Source organism: Morus notabilis, unplaced genomic scaffold (genome assembly GCF_000414095.1).
Source record: "Morus notabilis unplaced genomic scaffold, ASM41409v2 Scaffold1032, whole genome shotgun sequence".
Lineage (NCBI taxonomy): Eukaryota > Viridiplantae > Streptophyta > Magnoliopsida > Rosales > Moraceae > Morus > Morus notabilis.
The window spans coordinates 313,486-339,966 of record NW_010366892.1 but is presented as its reverse complement, the minus strand read 5'-3'; the positions used below and the strand labels follow the sequence as shown (position 1 = coordinate 339,966).

Here is a 26,481-nt window from a genome sequence, read left to right as displayed (position 1 = left end):
ATTGTTTTCATGGTGGGGCACAATTGCCTAAGCTTTCCTTTTTTTCTTTCTTTTTTTTTTTTTTTTTTTCAATATTTAAAAGAAAAATGAACTTAAAAGAAAATGTTTCAGAATAATCCAACTTTGTCTAATCCGGTAGGTATTACAAGAAAAGCTCATGAACCTGTAGTGAAACTGAAGAAAGCAACTCAAAAGGCTCTTTACCTGGAATTCCTGCACTTGCTTTTGTTGCTCAGATTGCAGCCGACCAATTGTGCTAAAAAACTCCCCAACTGCGGACTCAATACGCTCATTCAATGCTTCTGCCAGAGCCTTTCCCAAGAAAAATGCGTCCAAAACACTTTTGCTCTCATTATCACCTGCAACATTCAGTTAATTCAGTTCTGACATCATATAAAACATATAGAAATCGTCTCAAGACAATAATAAACAACTATAAGTTGTTTTAATTGTTTTGCCATGACATGAGCCACATAAACTTAATCATTATGGACTAGTCTAATAAGTTCAATAGGAACAAAACTCTTTCTCTTACTTAGCAAAAGAAAAATTAAAGCCATATCACATATTCTTAATAACCTCAAACCTTTAATTGCAATACACTCGGAGAGCAAAAAGTATGAGAAAGGCACGGTTTTCCCAAATAAATGGTCGAATTTTACAAAGAAACTTATAAATAGTTATCCGTCGAATTGAAAGTGAAAGACAGAGAATTGTGATGAACTTGTACAGTAAATTCCAACAAGACATTGAATTTTATGGACGCAAAATTTTAGAGAGAGAGAGAGAGAGAAACCTCCTCCAGGTCTCGTACTGCTATTGAAAACTCGTAGTCTTGTCTGAGATCCGTTTGCTTTGGAAAATCTGATGGCTCTGGGCTTGAAATCCGGGGTAGTTGTACTACTTGTAGTACAAGGATTGACAAAGCTCGATGAATAGCAATGGCGTGTTTTGGATTTAGAAGGCAAATAAGAAGAAACAATGGGTGGAGAAGCCGAAGCTGCAAACCCACCGCTCATTTTTCGAGTCACTTTCTCTCCTTATTTTCTCGCCTTTTCTTTTTCTCGTCAACCAAACGGAAAATAAAACCTCTCGTCAAAACGGGAACCCACAGGTAATTGGGTTCGGATGCTCGGATCTATCCAAAGAAATAACTGGTGAAGGAGGACGACGCGTAACTAACGTATTGCGTGTCGTTTTCCTTAAAACGACAACGAAATTTTGAGGGAAAATGTCGTTTCAAGATTTTGAGGGAAAATGTCGTTTTCGTGGGGGAAAAATAATGGTGTATTATTTTGGAGTCTAGGCATAATAACAAAAATCTCTCGTCTAATTAAAAATCGATAAATTCATTGTGTCATAATTCAAGACATTCTTTGCCTATTTTCCTCTATTTTAGGTTGACAGTGTTGTTATGTTAAGAGCCTGATTGCTCATGTTTTAGCTAAATCTGTTTATCAGTACGTATCAAACTTTTTGAGATTAAACCGAATCTCGTGATTTATTGCTCGTTTTGTTAAAGCCGACTTAGCTCATTAATAATATTACTCAACTTTCCTTAAAAAAAACAGAGAGCAAAAATATTTTCCTCGTATCAATTTGATGAAATTAATAAAAAGATACTATTACATTTCCTAAAAAAAAAAAAGAAGAGGTTATTGCATTTATAAAAGAGACGGATAACTCCTATAGTTCTGGTCTTCAAAATTTTAACGTTTCAAAATAATTAACTTTTTTTTTCAGAAATTTATTCCTTTTTCTTTTCAGAGAAACCAATCCGTTGTTTTCCCTAAAATCAATCATATAATTTATTAAGGCTTTCTCTGATAGAGCTTCTTTATCAATAGAGTTAGTTTTTAACTATTAAATCTAGTCAAAATCACATCAGATTAAAAAGATATATGACATAATTTCTCGTACAAATTATCTAACGATTAAAAGTAAAAAATTACCAATAGTTTATTTTATTTTATTTTATTTTTTCTAAAGCTACTAGTGAAACTCCTTAATTTATTCTCTGCAAAGTAAGAAAATATTTATAGAAAATTAATTTAAAATCAAATTGGACTTTTTTTTTTTTAGAGAAATAGTTACATCGACTGCAAAATGGTCTAATTTTTATTAATGGCTTTTTAAAAACAGTAATTTCATTTAATGTAATTATGTCTGAGTGAATGTAATTATTTTTATAAAACTTTTGAAGTAGATCAGACAGTAAAAAAATTAATCCAATGGCTAAAATAATACCTAGTGTTAGCAAAAAAGAATCATTCCTAACATCGAAATTCTCAATAAAATGTATCCTTCATTTAGTGCCGCATTAACTTTTCCTTCTATTTAAGGGACAGAAGGGTTCGCCACTTTTTAAAATAGGGGGGCGAATGAGAGATTTTTAAATTTGGAAGTTAAGAAACTTAAATTGGGGACATATGTAAATCTTGTGTTTGTTTTATTTAGGATTATTATTACTAATGCCCCTGAATTTTAGAATCATTATCAATTTGTTCCCTGAACTTTAAAAACTCTAACTTTACCTCTTGAATTTTGAATTGTTTCAACTTAACCTATTATGTTGTAATTTATGTTGAAAATAGATAGAAAAAAAGAAAATAACCGTAGTCACGTAGTCTTTCTGTTTAGATTTCTGTTAAAAAGTAACATATAAAAATCATGATCACACTTAATCCCTCATTTTCTATCTGATTTTAATAGAAATAATGACAAAAGGGGTTAAGTGAGCATAATCTAAAATTCATGAAGTAAAATAAGAGTTTTTAATATTTAAGAAATAAACTGAAAATAATCTTAAAATTTAAAGGCACCAGTGAGAATAATCCTTTTTATTTATTTTTATAAACCGTATATCCTTGAGTTTCCTTAACCCGATATACTATCTGATCTCTATGTTCTAGAGCCGTGTTCCATGTGATAAATATTATTTAGTTTAGAATCTCACGTCATGGAAAATATATATATATATATATGACAGTTGCAATTGCACGAGCGTTCATAGGAACATCACAATGGTCTTAACCTTTTTCTTTTTACCCTCCGTATATGTGCGTGTATCCATCGCTTGATGATAATTTAGCGTTCCAGATTGAAAAGTTAAATCTTATGGCCAATTTTAAACAGTTAAAAAACTTGCATGCAGAGATTTTAATTCTAGAATGGCAGAGTTGACCAGTTTGCGTAATTATGACTATGTAAATAGCAAACTATTTTTTTCCTCCTCAACGCGTAATTCCCTGTGGAATAATCAAAAAACGATATACTTATTATAACTAATTTGAATAAGTTACACGTGACAGTGACATAAGATCAGGAATCATTCAATCCAAACTTAGTAGACCAAGGCAACGTTCTAATTGATTTGGTCGTCACCGAATTAATAAATGATAATTCCAATTGTTATTTCTTTTTCAAAAAGAATAATTCCAATTGTTATTGTGCTTAGAAACAAATTAATGACTATTGTTTGTTGCCCCTTATAACTCAATTTCAAACATTATAATTTATAACTTTTTCACAAATGAAAGAAAGGACAGGAGGATATTATCGAAAGTGTAAAATTATGGACTTTGAAAATATTGAGATAGCTCAACCCTTTATGGTGAGCATCGAGGATTAAAGTGTAACAAAGTGAATATCCTTAGGGTCATTGCTGAAATACCTTTAAAAATAGGAGCTTTCGTGGAAAAACTTCTAGAGTGACAATCGCAATCCGTCGGACAATCAGGTGTCAACCATGTTGAATTCAAATGTTCCGCAAAATTTATTCAAAAACCAGCCGCTCTTGCTTTTGTTAATGGTCAATGGCATTGGGTAGCTTAACAAACTCACAACCTAGCTACCTTTCTTACCATTCAAGCTCTGAAGAGCTTCGTTTTCTGTCTCCTAGGGTTACGGTTGAGGCTGCTTGTCGATGGGGCAACGGTCGCTGATCTACAGCTTCGTGGCTCGTGGGACGGTGATCCTCGCAGAGTATACCGAATTCACCGGAAACTTCACCAGCGTAGCTTCGCAGTGCCTCCAGAAGCTTCCCGCTACGAATAACAAGTTCATTTACAACTGCGATGGCCACACCTTCAACTACCTCGTCGATGATGGATTTAGTACTCTCCTAACCTCCGATCTCTTCGATTTTCTTGTTATGATCCACGACTTGGTCTTGTTTATCATTTGTACCTTTGCTCGACTTGTATGTTTTAATGTTTTCAGAAAATTCTGAAGATCTTTTTCCATGTAGTTTTTATTTTTGTTATTGATTACGCTCGTATGTGCTTATACGTGATAGTGATCATTTGTGTTGGTTAATATAAAGTCGGGTGTTTCGTTGCTGAGAAATGAAGGAGGACAACAGCTAACGAGACTGCTGAGTTTCATTTTGTTGGTTCACTTGTTTAGCACTTGTTAAGATAATTGATCAGTTGGGGAAGAGAATTTAGAATTTCAGATTAATGAATCTTGTTTTAACATATTTCAATAAATTATCGGAAAGGTATATTAGGAAAGATTTATCGACTTTAAGCTTCTAATCTTTGTGCTTATTGCTTACCATATGCGGGTTTAAGAAAAAGAGAGAGCAAATGATGTCGGCTCTTATGCGGGTTTTGGTCATGGTTATTATTATTACTATTATTGTTATTGTTATTATTTATTCTTATTATTGTTTTGTTGTTATTCTTATTTTTATTAATGTTATTATTGCTGTTATTATTGTTATTGTTATTTTTTTATTATATTGCTGCTGTTGTTATCGTTGTTGTTGTTGTTATTGTTATTGTTATTATTACTGCTATTATTCTTATTGTTATTATTATTATTTGTTATTGTTATTGTTATTATTATTAATTGGAAGAAAGTATGACCTTTATTTCCAAAAAAAATCTCGTATAGAATACTACTGGTCTTCTTCCCGGGTGATTTATGTTGTCGTGTTAATTAAGATATGTGCTTCTCTCGTCCCGTATGTATAGTATAATAAAACCTCAAAAAGGAGGTCAGATTAGGCTTTTCGTTTCCGTTGTTGCATATATAAGACTTACTATCATATAAACAAATATCACCATTAATTGGTACGCGCTAAGTTTGTAGAATATGGATTCTTTCATTTCTTGTTTTCTCATTTCTTGACACCAGCACTTCATTTATCTAAAAAACTTGAACTCAGATGACCCTTGAATGTTGCAGCTTACTGTGTGGTCGCAGTAGAGGCTGTTGGTCAACAGATTCCAATTGCCTTTCTTGAGCGGATCAAGGAGGATTTTACTAAGAGATGTGGTGGAGGAAAAGCTGCAACAGCAGTTGCTTGTAGCTTGAACAAGGAGTTTGGGTAAAATTATTTTCTTCGATAATCCATGAAATAGACAGAATTTGTCACTCATGAATAAATTACTCTAATGCAAAAAGTTTGCCCAAAAAAAAAAAAAAAAAAAAAAAAAACGTTGTAGGCCCAAATTGAAGGAGCACATGCAGTATTGCGTGGATCATCAGGAGGAGATCAACAAGCTTGCTAAAGTTAAAGCTCAAGTCTCAGACATTAAAGGAGTTATGAGGGAGAATATTGAAAAGGTAAGGCACTGTTGCCAACCTCTTTGATTGTTAACGTAAAACTTCAAAACAAGCGAGAGAATTCCTTTTCTTTTTTTTTTTTTTCTTTTTTTCTTTTTTGCAACATACTTCTCTCTATTTTTCCTTTCCCTTCTGCCCTTATGTTTTTTTATTTTTTATTTTTGGGTGCTGAGGAGATTGAATTTTATAGTTGGTCATTACTTTAGAAACCAGGAGCTACGTGCCGTCTTTTGATTATATATATATATATATATATACATATTTGTTCCGAGCAGGTCGTTGACAGTGGAGTGAAGATTGAAGTTCTGATGGATAAAACACAGAAACTTCAGTCTCAGGTCAGCATCTAATTAGTTGGTTTTACAGACTCGTATGATTTCAGGCTTTTTAATACGTCTATTTTGCCCTTTAAGTGGTCCTGAACTATAGACAAGGGTCAAGTTGTTAGATAATAAGAATCATTTGATTTACAAGACAATAAGCGGTAGGTGGAGCCTGCAAGTTTTTCTCTTTCCACAGCTAATGAGTTAAGAAACCACCTAAAAACACTCGAGGCTCGTTTGGCAAATGTATTTAAATTTATATTCTGCAGGCACAAGAACTCAGGCAGCGGGGCGCCCAGATGAGGAGGAAGATGTGGTTGCAGAACATGAAGATAAAGCTAACAGTTTTGGGTATCTTAGTCGCGCTTATTCTCATTGTTGTTCTATCTGTTTGCGGAGGCTTCAATTGTTGATGGTTCCTCTTCGCGCCCTATTTGAACCGTCTTCATGACTAAGGATTGGAGTTCCTGTACAGTTTTGCATTACCCGTCCTGTCACAATTATTTTTGTCTGCTATCTCACATTTTGATATAGCGCCCTATATTATAAGACAGTGTTTGTATTGTCTGTGTGCAAACTCTCTCTTCTACTCTTTTGACGTGTGGAAGGTATTCGGTTCATTTATTCAAGAATTATTCTTTGATGTTGAAACAATGGAAAATTGCAACCTAGTGCCATTCATTCCAGATTTGTTGTCAGCAGTGGTAGTATTCATTTTGTCGAAGCTCGTTAAGATGGAAAACTATTTTGCCACTTTGGTCTCCAAACTTTTTTCTTGATATATTGTTCTGTGAAATTTCATTTTTGAAAATTTTTAATTCTTGATATAGAAATTGACGACTAACTTCTGAAATTTCAGAGAACAATTCATGACCAATAGCATAGCAACCGGTATCATAGTGGATACCGCGGTTACCGGCTGGTAAGCCACTGGTATCATGATTAGTAACCAACCTGTATCATGGTAGATACCGCTGGTTGCTGGTCGGTAAGCCACTGGCGATGTCGGCAACAATAGATACCAGCCAGTACTACAACAGGATGCTGGTATCATAGATAGTAACCAATCGGTATCATGGTGGATATCGCCGATTACCGGACGGTATCATGAGCGGGTACCAGATACTGATTGGTACTTTAAGAATTGGCGGGATAATCTTCACAATGAAATTTTTTTCGACACAAGTCAATCTAAGCCTTAAAGTTGTGGCAGTTGTCTTTAAAGTCCATGTTTTTGTTAAGTGTTGAAATTTCCTCATTTGTAAATTTTGTTGTCTGTTGTTTTATCTAGTTATGACTTATGATGAGCCAATATCCTTGAGTTTCGTTAACCCGATATGTTCTAGAGCCGTGTTCCATGTGACAAATATTATTTAGTTTAGAATCTCTGATAGACACATGCGCGCACACATATATATGTATATGTATATATTTTTAACACATAACTTGTTCTAAATTACAAAAAGATTAAGCAAACAATGTGGCCATCCAGAAAGGATTTAAAAACAGCCAAGTAGGTGTTATACTGCGTGCGGATTTTTTTTTAACAACAAAAGTTAAACATTCTTTTCATGTTGGAATCTTTAATAGTATTTTAATTGTCACAAGATAACTCTAGTTTTGCAATTTTAATTAAATAAGAACAAATTCTTATTCCTCGAGGATGCATTGGCCACCAAGCAACATATCACTATTTAATTTAAAGAATATATCCTATACAAATCTCATATTTTTTATTCCTTACTGAGAAAATCTAATCATGCTATAACTCATCAACCGCTTTGAAGAGTGCTTATGATTTTATGAACTCATCATACGCTTTACTGCTTTAGTTTTCTAATTTTGCTATTCTGGTCTAGCAAAAAGAAATAAATAAAGTCTTTGTAATATACAGAGCTTTATTTTAAAATAAATAGAATTTATATGAGTTGAGTGGAATGTGTTGGGATTTATTTCCGGAGATTGTTGGGATTTGTTTCCCAATTTGTGTATTGATTCTAATCGTATTTGATTGGTATTATTTTGAAAATGTTTGGCTGGTTGATTGTGTTTGAAAATAGATGTACAGCTGGTCAGCTTTTTATAGAAGGTTACTAAAAGATCTGTAAACTTGTTTTAGTTTCTATTTTTGTAAGTCAACTATTGATTCAAATATGGAAAATTGATTTGATTGATTCTTGATTAAGATTTCATAGCTGGATGATCTTCTTTTGTCGCCTAAGAACGTGTCCAGGTTCGTTTATTAGTTTTGGGAAGATTTCATAATGAAAGGAGATTGATTCGTATGGTTTTGAGAAAGTTGACCGTGACAGCTATGTTGCAGTTATTGTTGCAACAGATTTGGTTCAGCGAATTAATTGAAGACGTGTCAAGCTATTCACAGCTTGCTTATTTATTGAAAGTGTCACTTAAGTCTTTGTACGCCTTTTGATGAGTTTTTGTTGGGTTGTGAGACAGGGTGAGCACTTGTATTCAAGAGAGATGATTTGAGAGTTTTTTTCGGGAGAAAAACTTAGTTGGAGGGATTCCAATGTTCAAAAGTTGAGGGGATCTCACTGTTCAAGTCCATTGGGAAATTGCAAGTTTATATGCGTCTTCTTAGAGAGGGAGTCTCGGGTAGATTAAGTCCAATTGAATTGTAAAAGAGTTCTTAGTGGATTGTTCATCATCTGGGCATGGCCCCGCGGAGTAGGGTGTTACCGAACCGCGATATCATTTCTCTCATGTTCTTTTATTTTATGTTTCTGCATTATTCATATTGTCTTATAAAGTTTTAAAAGACTCAAACCGGTACTAACAGAATGGATCTAATATTATGCAGAGATTGGCTTTAGGTAGATCAAATATACTGACCTTTATTTTAAAATAAATAGATTTATATTAGTTGAATGGAATGGATCTAATATTATGCAGAGAGATTGGCTTTAGGTAGATCAGATGAGCTGTAGTTGGCATTATTGCAGCCATGCATGGAAACCATCATTTTACAGGTCAAGTGTCCATTGGATTGCAACATATAGTTCGGACATCAGACTGGTCTTTTGTAACCTTTTTCTTTTTACCATCTATATATATATATATATATATATATATGTATGTATATATATCGCCTGATAGTGATTAACTTAACGTTATTTCTAAATTAAGTTAACTAGTTTTATGTAATTGCGATATTTGAATGATAACCTATTAATTCATGGCCTATTTTTCCCCGTGGAATAATAAAAAAAGATATACTTATCAATAGATTTTGAATAAGTTACATGTGACAGTAATCATAAGAGGAATCATTCAATCCAAACTTTAGTAGACCAAGGCAAACATTCTTAGGCTTTGTTGATTTGGTTGAACCGACTTAATAAATGATACTTCCAGTTGTTAAATTTTATTTTGAAAAAGAATAATTCCTTTTTTTTTTTTTTTTTTGCTTGGAAACATCACGACCATGGTTTGTTGCAACTTATAGCTCAATTTTTAACCGTTCCACAAATAAAGAAGGATTAATCAAGCAAAGAAATAAAAAATATTAGTCAACTCATTTTTAAAAAGGGTTTTAAGAGGTAGAATGATTAAAAAATAGATCTGAAAAAAATAAAGGATTTTTTTTTCTTTTGAGTAGCTAAACCCAATAAAAATATTTGAAGAACAATAATATATCTTTTCCCGCGACCCATCACCGCCTCTTTGCCTCACCCCCGTCACGCCCAGCCATCGTGACTCTTAGCCTCCGGCACCCTCACCTATTTTAATTGTGGTAATCTTTAATCATTTTTGACCGTTTGATTAAAAGGTGTAAATTTTTCACCCTACCTAGGGAAAAGTACATCCCCTATCATAGACTTTCCCTTTTTTTTTTTTTTTGAGAAAGTCTATAGTAGGGGGTGTACTTTACCCCTACTAGTAAGGCGAATATTGACAACCATTCGATTGTTATTTAATGTTTCAGATTAAAAAGATGCACCAAATAACTATAGAATAGTTTACACTCGATTAATTAAAGAAAAATATATTCTTGAATTCAAGTTTAAATTGGTGATAATACCCAAACCCAGATTTGATTAAAACACAAACGCCGTTGAAGTCCTCCGCCCTACCGGCACCACCTATGGTTGAGCGTCACAGGACCTCATCACCGCCTCCGATGACCTTCCTCACCCTCATTTATTCCATCAAAACGAACTCTAAATGAGAAAATTAGTACCCAATAATACATAGTACTTCCTCTTTCAAGGCTTTGATTCATTCAACAAATTTCAATTTCAACAAATTTCATCTAGATTTTGTGATTAAGATAATACCTAGTAAAAAAAAATTAAAATTTGATCAACACTTGTGATTGAAATACCTAGTAATAAATAGTACTTTTGTTTTCAAGGTTTTGGTTCATTCAAGCTTGGATATTCCAAGTATAACTGCACATAAGAATTTGACTGCTCATCAACATAGTTTTGGTATTATTAATGGATATGCAAAGTCTATTAGTAAAGTATCAAATTCTCTGAACAAAATCTCAATAAAGAATAACTACATATATCCACCATGACCACAAGAATGTGAAAGATTTAAAATTTCAATTGTATTGCCACAAAATTTCAACAAACAAAGTTCATACCCATAAATTTCAGTTTTATGATCACTGAATTCTAACAAGCAAAGTTCATACCTATAATTTGAATTCTTATTACCACCGAATGAAAGTTCAACAACAAACACTCTTATTACCACCGAGTTCTTCATACCCATAATCTGATTCCAAATTCTAATAGAAACCCACAAGTTAGTCAACAATGCAGACCCATCGATGGAATGGTTACGATAAGAGGGAAGGATGAGGTAAAATCAGAATCGATCGTGAAGATGGTGAACAGAACACTGTTAGGGGATGGGGATCGCTGCTCAACCTCTCCTCGCGTCCTTGTCGGCACTCGCTAGTGTCATGCTCATCGTCGGCGGATTAGAAACGTAGGCCCTGTTTGTTTCCGTTTTCATTTCCATTTTTTACGTTTTTCGAGACTAAAAAATGAAAACGGAAACAGAAAATACGTTTGGCCTAAAAATTTTTTTAAAACAAAAACAAAACCGTTTTTGTCTTTTGTGAAAAATTGAAAACGAAAAAAATGTGTTTTCATTTTCTCGTTTTCGTTTTCTGAAAACGGATTTCATTTTTTTTTTTTTCATTTTCTTCTCTCTCTTTTCTGAAACTGTTTTTGTCTTATATAATGATTTTATTTAATATATTTAATAATATTATTTATTTAATAATATTATTATTTAATATATTATTATTTAATATATTTAATATTATTATTATTTAATATATTTAATAATATTATTTATTTAATACTATTATTTATTTAAATGAAAATAGAAATAAAAACGTTTTTGTTGTATTTAATAATATTTTGAAATATAAATATCATTAAATATTTGTTGTATAAATAGAAATATATTTAATAATATTATTCATTTAACGGCAGTGTTTTTTTTTTATTTGGGTCTTTTCTATTAGTTTTTTTTTAAAAAAAGGATAAGGTGTAATCTTTTTCTTTTGTGAATAATTGGGTGTGATCTAGTTTTTAATTATTTTGATGCATCTTTTTGATCTGAACCGTCAAATGATAATCAAGGTTATAAACATTTACCGTACTGATAGGGAAGAAGTACCATAAATTTTCTCTTTTTTTTTTACATTTTATTTCTCTAGATATTATATAATAATAGATAGTATATTGTCGAACGAAGTAAAATTGCGTGTTTTAGAAATATGTGAGAAGCTGTACCTTTCAACGTGAACATCGAGGATTAAAGTGAAGCAAGTGAAAATTCTAAGGGTCATTTCTGAAAATAATCCATGAAAATGAGGACGTTAGTGAAAAAACTTCTAGACGGACAATCGCAGACCGTCGGACATTCAGGTGTCAACCGTGTTGAATTCAAACATTGCACAAAATTCAAAAACCAGCCGCTCTTGCTTTTATTAATGGGCAATGTCATTTCCGATATTTCAATAGATATTGGAGGGTATATAGCTTAACAAACTCACAACAGAGACACCCCCGCTACCTTTCTTACCATTCAAGCGAAAACAACACAACAATCTCTCTTTCTCTCTCTCTCTCTAGGAAGAATAACAAGAAGATCGTCTTCTTCGTTCCTATCTCTCTCTCGTCTTTTCTGCTAAAAAAACCCTAAACCTTCAGGGCTCTTTCTCTCTCTAGAAATCTATTCCTCAGAGTGTTTCGATTTCTCTCTCCTAGGGTTACGGTTGGGGTGGCGCGTCGATGGGGCAACAGTCGCTGATCTACAGTTTCGTGGCGCGTGGAACGGTGGTTCTTGCGGAATACACCGAATTCACCGGAAACTTCACCAGCATAGCTTCTCAGTGCCTCCAGAAGCTTCCCGCCACCAATAACAAGTTCACTTACAACTGCGACGGGCACACCTTCAACTACCTCGTCGACGATGGATTCAGTAATATTTCTCTCTATCTATCTATCTATCTCTTAACCTCGGATCTCTTAGATTTTCTTGTTCTGATCCACGAATTGGTTTTATTTATATGTTGTTATTTTGCTCGACTTCTGTGTTTTAATGTTTTCAGAAAATTCTGTGAAGATCTTTTTCCATGTATTTTTTCTTATTTATTTTTATTATTGATTAAGGTCGTATTTGCTTATACGTGATAGTGATTTGTGATTTGTTAATAGTAGGCTGTTTCTTTGCTGAGAAATGAAAAAGACGAGCTAACGAGACTGCAAGGTTCATTTTGATGGGTTTTTTTTTTTTTTGGCTTGGACAGATTATATTTAACTGAGTTCTCTTGTTTAGTTGTTTAGTTGTTTAGCACTTGTTGAGATAACTTATTTGGAGAATAAAATTTTAAGATTTCAAATAATGAATCTTGTTTTAGCAATGGTTTCAATAAATTATCGGGAAGGTATACTAGGAAAGATTTTTTCAAGTTTAAGCTTCTAATCTTTGTGGTTACTGCTTACCATATGCGGATTTTAGAAAACGAGTGAGTAAATGGCGTCGCCTCTCATGATAAATTTTCATGTCTTTCACCTTTTTGAATTATGTATTTCATTTTTTCTTGCTTGTAGTTAATCTTGTTATGGTTATTTATCCGTTGTTTTATAATATTGTTTATTATTTTGGAAGGAAGTATGACCTTTGTTTCCAAAAATCTCATATAGAATATTACTGGTCTTCTTCCCGGGTCCAAAAAGGGAGATCAGATTAGGTTTTCTGGTTCCATTATTGCATATAAGACTTGCTACAATATAAGCAAATCTTACCGTTGGTCGGCGCTAAGTTTGTAGAATATGGGTTCTTACGTTTCTTATTTTCTATTTTTCTCACACCACTTCATTTATCTGTAAGACTTGAACTTAGATGAGCTTTGAATGCTGCAGCTTACTGTGTGGTCGCAGTTGAGGCTGTTGGTCGACAGATTCCAATTGCCTTTCTCGAGCGGATCAAGGAGGATTTTACCAAGAGATATGGTGGAGGAAAAGCTGCAACAGCAGTTGCTAATAGCTTGAACAAGGAGTTTGGGTAAAGTTATTATCTTTGCTAATCCATGAAATAGATGGGATTTGTCACTTATGAATAATTACTCTTATGCGAAAGGTTTGGCAAAAAAACTATGCAGGCCCAAATTGAAGGAGCACATGCAGTACTGCATAGATCATCCAGAGGAGATCAGCAAGCTTGCTAACGTTAAAGCTCAAGTCTCGGAAGTTAAAGGAGTTATGATGGAAAATATTGAAAAGGTAAGGCACTGTTGTGAACCTGAACCTCTATTGATTTTTATTTGTTAACATAAAACTTTATTTAAAAATAAAAATAAAAAAAAGGAGAATTTTTTTTCCTTTTTTTTTTTTTTTTTTTTAACAAAAAAATTTTTTTAAAAAAAAAAAAAAAAAAAAGGAGAATTTTTTTTTCTTTTTTTTTTTTTTTTTTTTTTTTTTTTCTTTCTTGCAATCATACTTCTCTCTATTTTTCCTTGCCTTTCTGCCCCTTTTGGTTTTTTGGTGCTGAGAAGATTGATTTTTATAGTTGGTCATTACTTTAGAAACCAGGAGCTAGGCTGTCTTTTGATTATATTTTTGTCATGTTCAGGTCCTTGACCGTGGAGAGAAGATTGAACTTCTGGTCGATAAAACAGAGAACCTTCGCTCTCAGGTCAGCATCTTAGTTGGTTAACAACTCTTAATGAGCGGCCATGTCATCTAAAGACTTGATTTATGAATGACTTGTAGAATTTCAGGTTTCTTCATAATTTATATTTTTTATTTTCCCTTTATGTGGCCCTGAACTATTGGATGTTGCCAGTTCATTAGATGGCACGTACCAGTTGAATTACTAGTCCAAACATTAGCATATAATTGGTAGAATGACTCGTATGATTTCGGGTTTTTTAATACGTCTAAATTTTGCCCTTTAAGTGGTCCTGAACTATGGGCAAGGGCCAAATTGTTAGATGGCAAAAATCAGTTGAATTACAAGCCCAAACAGTGGATGATTAATTGGTAGCTGGAGCCTGGAAGTTCTCTTTCATAGCTAATGAGTTAAAAAACCATCTAAACACAATAAATTCAGAGTTGGGATTGGCTTAGTTGTCTAACTCTGGATTTGTAGATTTTGGTTCATTTTCAATTATATGCTTTTTTCCTCCAATCCGGGCTGCTTTATTTTTTCCCACTATGTAAGGCTTCTATTTTTTATATTGGTATTGCAGGCACAAGATTTCAGGCAGCACGGTACCCAGATGAGGAGGAAAATGTGGTTGCAGAACATGAAGATAAAGCTAATAGTTTTGGGTATCTTATTCGCGCTGATTCTCATCATTGTTCTATCTGTTTGTGGTGGCTTCAATTGTTGATGGCTCCTGTTTGCGCTCTATTTGGACCATCTTCATGACTGAGGATTCGAGTTCCTCTTCCAGTTTTACATTACCCGTCACAATTATTTTTGTTTGCTATTTCACATTCTGATATAGCCTATATTGTAAGACAGTGTATGTATAGTTTGTATGCAAACACTCTCCTTTAGTCTTTTGACGTGTGGAAGGTGTTCTGTTCCTTTATTTCATTGCTCTTTGATGTTGAAACAATGAAAATTTGCAGCCTATTGTGATTCATTCCAGATTTATTGTTCGGCAGTGCTAGTATTCATTTTGTTGAAGCTCGTTTGTTTTCCTACCAAAGTTTGTGTTTCTGGTTTTCTTGTGCTCACAAACTTCCATGCCATGCATTTTTACCTTAACATATCTTTTCATCTTTTGATTTATTAGTGCATATCACGTTAAAAAAAATGTAATTGGGAAAACAATGGCATTAAACAAAGGTATTATGTGTCATTCAAGAATTCCTTTTGCTTTTTGTAGTCCCCTTCTAACAACAATACATCTATGAAAAAGAGAGACCAAATCTATTGAAATACATCTCCAAAAGAATATAGAAGGATGGAATTCCAATAACCAAAAAAGCGAACATGCGCATTATGCATGTTTTATTTGGGCATCTCATATAACAAGGTTAAAAAAAAAAATAAAAAAAAAAAGAAGGTATCCAACCAGAAAATAAAGAAATAAAGTAAATGAAACAGACTAGATGAACCATGCTTTTCACATGTCGATCTCCATGTTGTCTATTAGCCTGACCTTCCCAAACCAGGCAGCAACACAGAACACAACAGGACTTTTGATCTCCTCCACAGCCACCAAACTTTCTTGGTCAACAATCTGCTAGAAGAAAGCACCACTATGTTATAAAATCGTAGAAAATATCTTCTCATTGGGGCATCATTATAACACAGACAGAATGAGAAGCTCCGGTTATTGAATATCTTAACACGTTAAAAGTCGACACAAAAAAGCAGATTATATGTTCCTTTTGTTCTAAACTTTAATGCGTAGGATGGATAGATAAGGGAAGGAAGGAGAAGTAAAATATCTAGGTGAAGTAAAATGGTTTTCTCTCATTTTATTTGGTAGAAGAGAAAGAAAAGTGAAAAGAAAATGTCAAATCTAAGGCATTTTACAATAATACCATAATATAAATAAAAATATGATAAATGGTGAATGTTAAAATTATTATTTTACAATAATATCTCAATTATTTTCTCTCCTATGGATTTTTATTTTCCTTCTTTCCTCATTTTCTCTCTACTAAACAACCTAAAATTTCATTTTCCTCTTCAAAATCCCTCTATTTTCTTTCCTTCCTCTTTTCCACCCTACCAAACACACTGTATAAGTGCTATCCCAAAGTATTTTGGAAAGTCAGAGTACGTAGACAAAATCCAACATCATTTTGTTGTAAATGTCCAAAAGAAACAAGGGATTCTGATAAGAAGCATGTTTCATGTGTCACCTCAGCATAATCAACTCTTCCGCCTGCTTCTTCTATTGCTTTGATGACCGACTCTTTCAATTCTCGACAATTAATTTGACCCTTTTCTGCAGCAATTCTAGCTCTTGACAAGGACCTGCTTATTGACAAAGCCTGGAGATACAGAAAAAGAACATATTAACTACCAGACGCAACATCTTTCATAAAATTTGAAAGGTTAAGAAGAAAAACTTCAATGGGAAATTAAAAAAAATAATAATAATCAAACGAATTTGAAATGTAAGAAATTTAACAAGCCTTGGGAGAAAACCTGCTCTCTTTCTTCAGGTGAGAGGTGCACATTCCGTGAACTCATTGCAAGGCCATCACTTTCACGAACTATTTCAGAACCTATAATTTTTATGGCAAAATCAAGATCCCGAACCTGTAAAAATCAACCAGACAATTGGTTAACAAGGAGCATCCATAACCAAACTATCACAGAATCAAACATACAAGTAACCCCAGTTTCTAACTTCTCATAAACCACTCAAAGAAAATGTTCTTGCTCTAGAACTTACACCACATTAGCCAATTTCACACGCGTAACACATCCCTTACTAAATAGACCTACAGTTTTTCAAAGCCATGAGCCTATTTTCATACAACCAACATTTATGCTCAAAGGAATTTTGTTCATTTTCCAACCAAATAAATGAGAAAAAAAAAAAAAAAAAAAAAAAAACACACCAAACACAAAATGTTTTTTTTTTCCAACAAAAAAAAAAAAAAAAAAAAAAAAAAAAAAAAAACTCACCATCCGCTGAATAATTCGCAGCTGCTGATAATCCTTCTTCCCAAACAGAGCAACATCAGGGTCAACTATATTAAACAACTTGGTGACAACAGTGGCAACTCCTCTAAAGAAAACAGGCCTGCTCTTCCCACACATTCCCTTCTCCAATCTCTCGACTTTGACCCACGTTTCATGTCCCAACCCATTATTCTCCAAACAAGAAACCACCCCAACATTTCTCTCCTCATCACCGCCACTCCCATTAACATTTTCCACACTTGGGTTTGTCGTTCCATAGTCATACAGATTATGAGGGTGGAAAACGACATCAACGCCGCCGGGAACAGCCATGAGTTTCTGAATATCGCCATTGATGTCAGATGGGTATGTGGAGAGGTCCTCGGAGGGAGAGAACTGACCTGGGTTTACGTAGATTGAGACCACGACGAGGTCGGCGTGGTTGCGAGCTTCTTTGACGAGTGCTATGTGGCCCTCGTGGAGGAACCCCATCGTGGGAACAAAGCCTATGGTTTTGCCTTGTGATCTCATGCCTCTTGACCATTTCCTCATCTGGGTCTTGTCTGTTATTATCTCCGGTTCCTTATTTGCCATTTGAGAGTTTGGGGGGTCTTGGATTTGAACGTTTGATGTTTGGGATTTGGTGGATTGCATAGACAGAAATTCTTTAGAAATTAAGATGGACTGCAGATGAAAGGAATGGCCTTTTTTTGGCCTTCTTAAAAAAATGAATGGAAAAGTGGCAATGCGTCCAATTAAAGGAAAGCTAAATGTGGCGGCTTGGTTGGGTCGCGCCTACACACGCTGACCAAGAAACAAGGATAATATTTATTTTCATATTTTGTTTGTACTTTTTTCCATTTCCAGGTCCACTGTCTTGTTTAAAATTAATCTCATTATTATTTCTTACGTTTTTTAAAAAATAAAAAATAAAAAAATTTTTAAAAGGACATTTGAAACAATAAAAATAAAAACACATAAATAAAAATAATTTTTTAGTTTAATATAAAATAAGAAAAAAAATAATAATTTTTTATTATTTTTTATTTTTTATTTTTATTTTTTTCTCAAATTAATGAATTTTTTATACTGAAATAATCTATTAATAAAACTATTAAAAATATTTTTAAAAATATTTTTTATTTAAAATGATTTTATTTTTATTTTTATATAAAAATAAAATTATTTTAAAATGAGTTTTATACGTCCTAAAATTTGCATGTTCTGTTTGTTCCAACATGAATGATAAGAAAATGGGAGGGGAAAAAAAAACAAAGAAAGAAAGAAAGATAAATGTTTTACGGAGTTGTTGCTAGAAAAATGTTTTACGGAGTTGAGTTTGTAATTTTCAGTCTCGGGCTAAACGACAGAATGTGTTAAAGTTCAACGGAGTAACGTGTGTTTATTCCCAAAAACAATAATGAAAGAAAAAGAAGTATTGAAGAGTTTTCACCCACCCAGCCTCAGGTACATCAATTCAAATATTCAATTGAGAAATTTCGGATTGAGATCATTTAAAGAGAGAAAGCCCTACCTCAAAATTTTAAGAGCTCCAAAATTTTTTGTCCTTTGCTGCAGAAATTGGCCTTCTAGTTAGTGAATAGGTCGGTGGTGAAACCAAAGGAAGAAAGCTTAGATTGCGCTTAGAGAGAGAGAGAGAGAGAGCATTTCGGCCAGAAGAAGAGGAGAGAGAGAGCATTTCGGCCAGAAGAAGAAGAAAAGAAAGGGTCAGAGGGGGAAAAAAAAAACAGAGAGAAAAAAAAAGGAGGAAATGGGGGTGGTTCATTTCATTTGCGTTGCATTATTATTAACAAGATTTTACAGCCTTTAAACCAAACACAACCAAGCAAAAGAACCTGATAATTCATATGTAGCGATTCTTTTCTTGATGCTCCCTTTGATACACTTTTCATGCTTCCCCTTCTGTTCTTACTTTATACGTTGCCATGGATTTTTAAAAAGACACAAGTATGTGTTGAACCAGTAATCGACTCTTTTTTTTTAGATACCGTGGAATTAAACATACTAATTTAAAATTAGCACCCAAAAAAAAAAAAAAAAAACTATTTCAAAGCGCAAAATGAATCAAATAGAGCACAAGAAAACCTTCTATTTGGATGAGTAGCGACCTACCCAAAAAAAAAAAAAAAAAAAAAAAAGGGGGTTTTTGAATGGGACCAATAGCATGTTGGTACCTCATCTACTTGCTTATTACTAACCTAAGTGAACGTTTTGAGCTTGACAATACAACGTTTTTACAAGACTCCTTTCACTTGTCCTCCATTTACAAGTGGGCTTATTCTAATTTATCTTCACTACATCAATCATAACCTAACACACCCTATGGACAACACATTCCACCACAGCACTTAAAATATATTAACACGCCAACACCTTTTTCTCTTTTTTCTCTTTCCTTTTTTTTTTGATGGAAAATATTTAACACGCCAATTGATCTCTAAATGGAGTGATCTCTTCAAAGATGGGAAGTCTCTTAGACCTAAATGGGCCTCGTTCATTCATCAACTGCTCAAGCCCGTTGATGAAATCATCATCCAGGCCCAATAGGTCTAGCGATTCTGGGAGGAAATTTCTGGACTGAAGCTCCTGTTTCAATTCATGGGCCCTTTTCTGGGCCTTGTACTCATCAGAACCGGGAATTCTTCCTTGCAGGATATCATCAAGAACGGAGTTCGCATCAGCGTACCGACCTTGTTTGATCAAGCATAGGCCCAAGTTACAGCCCTTGTTAGCGTCTGGATCAATCATCTGGGCTTTCCGATACACTACCTCCGCCATCATAAAGTTGGACTTCTGCATATACGACCAGCCCAAATTTCCCTGCAAAAGTTGATATTTTCTCTTAAGTCATTGTAATATCATCACATGGAATGCCAAGTCAGCTGCTAACTGAATATGACTGAAGCTCAACCTTTATATCACCTTTTTTTTTTTTTGGTAGAATTTTTATCTTGCTTTTTGCGCCAACTTACGCAGTGGCAATGAATTATCACATTCTCATTAGTAAACGCAACTTTTATATTAATTGATTTGACAATTTTTTTCAATACGTACTAATAATATAATAACAACTCACAAGTGAGTTGTTTAACTTGATATTGAAAAGTTTGGATCTCTTGCATTATTCATCGAGAATTGCATAATCTAAATGTAAATATGCGGGGTTTGCAACAAAGAAAAGAAAAATATGAGATGATTATATAACTCTAATTCCTAATGGATAAGTTTGTTATCAAATGCTTGATTTCTTTTCCTTTTCCACCTTTTTTCTTCCGTAATATCACCATCTATTAATAATTAGTAAAAACGTCCTTTAGTTTATTAAGGAAGTTAATTGGCGATTAATTTATTAATTAAGAGGAAGATACTTACCAACAATCTTGACGTTTCTTGCTTGACAGAAACCTGGAACTTCTTGCCATGCGAACGGGCAGTCTTGGTAGGTCTTCCATGGAAGGCTTCTCCTTGGTATATTGCTCTCAGCTTCCGTTTTAGCAAATCAATCTGCTCGTCAATCTTTCCACATTTCTGCAGATCAATATATTATACAACAAATTAGCTAAATACTTGTGTATTTATAAGTTTTACGAAACGCATCCAACGAAAACTCGTTTCAGCTCTGATGAGTCTTTTTGTTGATAACCTAGCTAATAGAATATGCTAACGTTTTTTTTTTTTTTCATAACTATATAAGAATTAATATATAGAGTACGACATGCATGCATTTCTATGTATACGTGAGGAATAAAAATTAGGATGCAGTTGAGTTACCTTGTATAAATCAATGAGGACATTATCAAGTGAATCCTGGGCTTGTTTAGAGCATAGGCGTCTAAATGACTTGACTGCTTCAATGGCTTCTTCGGTTCTGTTGAGCTGTTTCATCACCACTGCCATGTCCTTGAGTGCACTGTCCACTCTGTCTCCAGCGTTTATGGCCGCCCAAAACAATACTAGTGCCGTTTCTGGATCCTTGTCAACTAGCTGCAAATGAAGTTTCACAGCTTGTTAATATTAGGGAACTTTTTCTGGTATGACCTTTCTCTTATTAGAGTTAGTTTTTGTCGTTAAATCTGATTAAAATCACACCAGATTAAAAAAATATACAGAATAAATAATTTGTAATATAGATATGACGACTAAAAATAAAAAAATAAACGATGTAGTTCATTTCTTATAGTAGAAACTCCCTAATATTATAGTGTTTTTATTTATTAATATTGAGTATTTAGAATTCATGGCTTAATTATATCGTAAGAACCGTCAACTATGTACATGGCTTTTTTTTTTTCACTGTTTAGCAACAATTTGGTTAGTAAACACACAATAATTTATTACTTCCATCAAAAAGTAAATTCACTATTTTATTACTTTAGAGATTTTATGACAATAAATACACGTGTTGTGGGTTAAGAATACAGAGCAAGTGAGCAGTGTAAGCCTATCCTATCATTAGATCCACGCCAAACTTTAATGTTAATGAGGTCTATAATTTAAAGACAGCCAAGTGAATATCTCTTTTATATTTTATTATAGTATTTCTCTATTTATTTTATAAGAAATTATTTTGAAATAGGAAAATTAAGGAGGTATCAATAATCGATCCTTATTTTATGTTTAGTAGGATGGATAGAAAAGAGGGAAAAAAAAAAGAAGTAAAATACCTAGATAAAATAAATAAAATAGTAGAATGTGAATTTTTTCTCATGTTGTTTAGTAGAAAAGAAAAAAAAGTAAAAAAAATTAAATTCAGTACAATTTACAATAGTAATCCTATACAAATAAAAATATGATGAATGGTTAAATATTAAAATAATTATTTTACACCTCATTTATTTACCAAAATTTTCTCTCATCTTTAAGTTTTAAGGATTAAAAATTGTGAGCCTCACAAATTTCTATTTTCTTTCTTTCCTCATTTTTCTCTACCAAACAACACAATATTTCATTTTTTTCTTTAAAAACCTTTCTCTAATTTCTTTTCTTCTTCTTTTTTTCACTCTACCAAACACACTGTTAACGTGCCTAGCTAGTGAAAGATAAATGGCCCAGTGGTGGACAAAATAATAACGGCATAGAAAAAGGCTGTCGTCATAAAGAAAAATGACACATAGGTTCGTGGTATTGGTCCCACGTCTTTACCTTTCGTGAATTTTTTTTTTTTTTTTTTTTTGTGGATATTGGGCAAGTCAAATCAGATATTGTATTGTTTTCTAATATTCGATCGCGCTTTGGTTGAAATCGACAATATATTCTCAATCACACTCATTTCATGCCCATATATATTAATAATTGGTAATATTATGAAGAGCACACACACATATAAATTAATTTTAATTTTTCTGTCGTAGGTTATTATATCAATACATATACAATGAAGAAAGGAAAGGAATGGATTCATCAATTGATATTATCCATATATATAGCACAATGTCATATATATTATAGGATTCACGTCCTTGTTTAAAAATATATTGTCATTTTATTGAGAAATATGTGCATATACATGCATATATACATACATATATATATAAGGAAAATAAAAACGTACTATCACCTCTCTAAGTATGTAAAAGCTTAAAGAAATTTTTAAGTATAAATAAAAAAATACAAAGAAATTCTAGATGACCAGTAAGATTCGATTTTAGCAATATATGTGTATATATTCATTTTTTTATAATATATTTTCGTTCAAAAGAGAGATTACTATATACACTTGCACTACATAAGAAAATAAACGAAATTAGGAAAAAAAATCACGAGGACAGAATTAAACAGATATCTGCTGCGACTAGTACCACCCAAGTCTAGCTGGCCTCAAATGGAAGGAACTATATATATATATATATATATATATATATATATACGTGTGTGTGTGTGTGAAACTTCTAAGTCATGAAATAGTAGATCTAGATATCCATAAGATCTACAATCAAAAGCAGATTCAACTCCAAACCAAAAATCAACATAATTTATCAGAGAGAGCATGGTGTATTTTATGTTGAAAATATGTATTAGAAAAAAAAAAAAAAAAATCAATCGCCACCGATCTCGCGCCCATGTCTGAGTTTTAGGGTTTCTGTAGTTCATGTTTATTTGGAGAATCCCAAGATCTTTCAACTTGTTGGGCAATAGAATTATAGAACAAATTTTGTGAATCGGTTCAAGATTTGGATAAAAAGCTAGTATGATAACTAGAAAAGAAGATGCAGTGGTCCTTCAATATCGGAAAGACGATATTTGAATTGTAGTTCATCAAAAGATGCTATAGCAAAAAAGCCCTGATAATAATAACTTGATACCTAATTTGACCACGCATTATAAAGGACCGGTACCACTACAGTCATAACACAGTTCAGACCACTATTTCTAAACTAAAAATATATATTACTTTCCTCACCAAAAAAAAAAAAGAGCGCACAGAATTAATCATGATAAAGTAAATAAGAGGTTATAATTAACTACTCATGAAATAATTAACTGAACAATCTTACAAAGCAAAGGTTTTCCACTCATAATTATTATACTTGAGAGCCTAATATTTAGCTATTCATGAAATAATAATAAGCTTATTGATAGATCCAAAAGATATATATATTAGAGACTAAGAGAAATTAATTAAGCGAACTAATGAATGAATTACCTGGGCATGCTTGGCTCTAACATAAGGAGTATCACCAGAAGGGACCTTGTGAATAACATGATAAAGGTCATCCTTTTTTCCCTTCGTACTGCTCTTCTTGGAATTGCCTTCCATATTCTCTCTCTCTCTCTCTCTCTCTCTCTCTTACTTTCTCTCTCTTCTCGTCTCTTCTCTTCTTTGAGACAACGCTTAGTTGCAGTAATAATGTGAAAAGATCAGTAGGTGAGGTTCTAGCGTCTAATTATAGTCTAGAGAGAAACAGCGGAAGACGGGAACACAACTATATAATATAGAGGCGTTGTTTGGGGAGGCAGTGAATGTGGTAAAGTTTGCGGCCGGATTCATAATTTGCCAGCGTTCTAAATCAACAGCCAATAGGCTGCTCTATCACCTGTCGGCTTGAAACGTGTCGTTTTCTCATTCAACGTTTCTCAGATTCCTTACTCTTCTAGTATGACTAGTATATCCCATCAATGATTCACAGATAAACTTTTCTTTCTCTCTCTGTTTTTTTTTTTTTTTCCCTTGTATATAGTTAGAAAAAGCAAATTTAACGGAAGAAGTTAATTATATGTTCAACCACGGTCCATGTACCAATTGAGTTTTGCACATCAAACAACCTCATAATAGACAATTACTTTTGCTCTCGAAGCGAAAATTTGGTTTTTCCACTCATCTTTGCCGCTTAATTATTTATTTTACGTAATTAATTATGATAAATCCATCATCCACTTGCAATTAGCAATTTGGCATAACCATATAAAGTCGTGCTTACTATGTGAAGGGATCGCGTACATTGCAAAACCAATAATTTAAAAAGCTTAACCGACAAAAATTTAGGTCAGTATTTGTTTCAACGAATAAGAAATGAGCGGACTTATCAAAGTTAAAATAGGTGACATTTAATTTTCAAGATATATTACGTTTAATTTGTTAAAAATATTTCGAATGCCTGATTCACCTTAAGGGAGCCTTAAAACTGTTCAAAATTAATCAGTATGCAAATTTGATTATTCAATTTTGTGGCTACAATATTAAGGCTTTTTTTTTCCCTACCCTGTTATAGGATATTTTCTATTTGAGCTGATGGTTTTGTTATTTAACTTTTTTTTTTCTATATTAAGATCTTATCTATACAGTGGTACTACAACGCTAGTGGCTGGATTTTTTTATTTGTTAAAATAATCTGATTAATCGATAAGAAAAGCCACTTTAAAGGAAGAACTAGTGCTTCAAAATATTATTAATTAAACGGGCCTAATTTTTGAAATACTGTAATGGATTATTTGAAAAAGAAAAGGGCAATCAGTATACTAGTATCTATATATGTAACAAGAAGCCAAAAAAAATTATATATTTGTGAGTTTTTTTTTTTTTTTTGTGTGCTAAATATATATACGAGTTTCTAGAAAAACAAAAAAGTATTTATACATGAGTGAATCTGGCCTTTAATATGGTTCGGTACGGACACGTAATAGCGATCAATCATGTCAAATATAATCTCGACTCCAACGAGTTTTAAGTGAGCATTTAAAAATAATAGATGTCAGCAACATGCAGTAAATAAGAAAAAAAAAATTTGATGAAAAGAAACTTTCCTAGAGAATTTCCTCGTAGTATTAATAACAAGACCGTCTCCAATAATAACGCGAATATTGGACAAAAAAACAAATAAAAATGGCATGTTTTATATGTTATGCATTTGATATTATCCTAATCATAAAGTAGTGAAAAGGTGAACACATCAATCAAGAAGTAACAACTGTAAAAATTTGATGCATATTCTATTTGGTGCTATACTGCTATAAACATAGTTATATTTGAAAATGATTCTTTTACTATAAATGGGAAATTTTAACGTTAGTATCAAAACGTAACATTGTATTAGAGATGTTTTAAAATGTCTTTAGTTATTGCAAGAAAACATTAGTAAGGATTATTTTTATGGACGAGGAGTGAAGTGAGTGAGAGAGAGATATTATAACAAAATTTTCTCACAGAAACACATGATTATATTTGATCAAACTCAGAGAAATCGCGACTTAACAACAAAGGGTAAGTTGCAGAAACTATTTTGGCTTCTTGTACATGCAGGGGAATGAATCTAGACATAATTTTTTACTTGACGACTTGCTTGTGCTTCCAATAATGCATGCTGACAAAGACATATATTTTGTAATATAGATAATGTCCGTATTGTTTATGATAAAATTAAATGAAAATAAGAAGCTTTTGTGGTAGTGTATAAAAATACGTTATTGGTATAATATTATTTAGAATTAATAATTTAACTAAATTTGATGATGATCTGTACCCATACCGATGAGATATTTTTGCTGTAAATTGTAATATAAAAACAAATTATCCACAAAAAGAAAATAAACTCTTGTTGCTTTTCGATCGGCCAGGGAAATATCAACGAGGACGGCACTAATGTTTGTTGTTTTTCACGAATAAACCCCCTAAATACTTAAGTTTTAGTTAATCTTAGGATTTAATACTAAAAAATCAGAAAATATATATCAGCTGTAAATATGTAGTATTACATACATCAACTAGCAAATTGAGACAAGAAGTCAGAGCAACAAAAAAAAAGGACAAAAAGAGGGTTATATACACCGAGTGCATCTGGCCATGAATTGAGACAAATACAACTGGCGGGCTCAACCTTGCAACTAGTTTTTTGTGGCGTTCTCCACCGTCGAACTCAAACTTAGCGATAAGTATGAATTACATGGTTTCTAATAAGAAATCCAAGAATCTTTATAT

General features: G+C 32.9%; 5 protein-coding genes across 6 annotated transcripts in view; 2 read left to right on the top strand and 3 right to left on the bottom strand.

Moving 5' to 3' along the window:
* The window catches only part of LOC112094135, a 1,522-nt gene extending 423 nt beyond the window's left edge, over positions 1 to 1,099 (bottom strand). The window contains exons 1-2 of the mRNA XM_024174311.1: positions 797 to 1,099; positions 164 to 359 (exon numbers count right to left, since the gene is read on the bottom strand). Coding sequence (XP_024030079.1) covers positions 164 to 359; positions 797 to 1,019 — 419 coding nt within the window. The 5' untranslated portion in view covers positions 1,020 to 1,099. The remainder of the gene's footprint in view (positions 1 to 163; positions 360 to 796) is intronic.
* A 2,705-nt stretch (positions 1,100 to 3,804) lies between these two features.
* On the top strand, positions 3,805 to 6,652 carry LOC21398306 (vesicle-associated membrane protein 722). 2 transcript variants are annotated; one of them, XM_010111409.2, is made up of 5 exons: positions 3,805 to 4,115; positions 5,194 to 5,335; positions 5,454 to 5,574; positions 5,850 to 5,912; positions 6,167 to 6,652. In XM_010111409.2, exons 1-5 carry the CDS (start codon positions 3,926 to 3,928, stop codon positions 6,308 to 6,310), a joined length of 660 nt encoding a protein of 219 aa, XP_010109711.2. In that variant the 5' UTR covers positions 3,805 to 3,925; the 3' UTR covers positions 6,311 to 6,652. The 2 variants fall into 2 exon arrangements, with proteins under 2 accessions (XP_010109711.2, XP_024030070.1); XM_024174302.1 differs by lacking the exon at positions 5,850 to 5,912.
* Positions 6,653 to 11,940: 5,288 nt separating this feature from the next.
* LOC21398305 (vesicle-associated membrane protein 722) lies at positions 11,941 to 15,063 on the top strand. Its single transcript, XM_010111408.2, has 5 exons — positions 11,941 to 12,368; positions 13,313 to 13,454; positions 13,552 to 13,672; positions 14,022 to 14,084; positions 14,641 to 15,063. Exons 1-5 carry the CDS (start codon positions 12,179 to 12,181, stop codon positions 14,782 to 14,784), a joined length of 660 nt encoding a protein of 219 aa, XP_010109710.1. The 5' UTR covers positions 11,941 to 12,178; the 3' UTR covers positions 14,785 to 15,063.
* A 286-nt stretch (positions 15,064 to 15,349) lies between these two features.
* On the bottom strand, positions 15,350 to 17,862 carry LOC21398304 (pantoate--beta-alanine ligase). Its single transcript, XM_010111407.2, has 4 exons — positions 17,052 to 17,862; positions 16,566 to 16,679; positions 16,277 to 16,408; positions 15,350 to 15,645 (listed from the first exon to the last, which is right to left on the bottom strand). The coding sequence occupies exons 1-4, from the start codon at positions 17,700 to 17,702 to the stop codon at positions 15,529 to 15,531; spliced, it is 1,014 nt and encodes a 337-aa protein (XP_010109709.2). The 5' UTR covers positions 17,703 to 17,862; the 3' UTR covers positions 15,350 to 15,528.
* A 1,342-nt stretch (positions 17,863 to 19,204) lies between these two features.
* Positions 19,205 to 23,939, bottom strand: LOC21398303 (protein SULFUR DEFICIENCY-INDUCED 1). The gene is made up of 4 exons (XM_010111406.2): positions 23,713 to 23,939; positions 20,841 to 21,053; positions 20,442 to 20,597; positions 19,205 to 19,889 (listed from the first exon to the last, which is right to left on the bottom strand). The coding sequence occupies exons 1-4, from the start codon at positions 23,824 to 23,826 to the stop codon at positions 19,488 to 19,490; spliced, it is 885 nt and encodes a 294-aa protein (XP_010109708.1). The 5' UTR covers positions 23,827 to 23,939; the 3' UTR covers positions 19,205 to 19,487.
* Between the last annotated feature and the right edge of the window lie 2,542 nt (positions 23,940 to 26,481).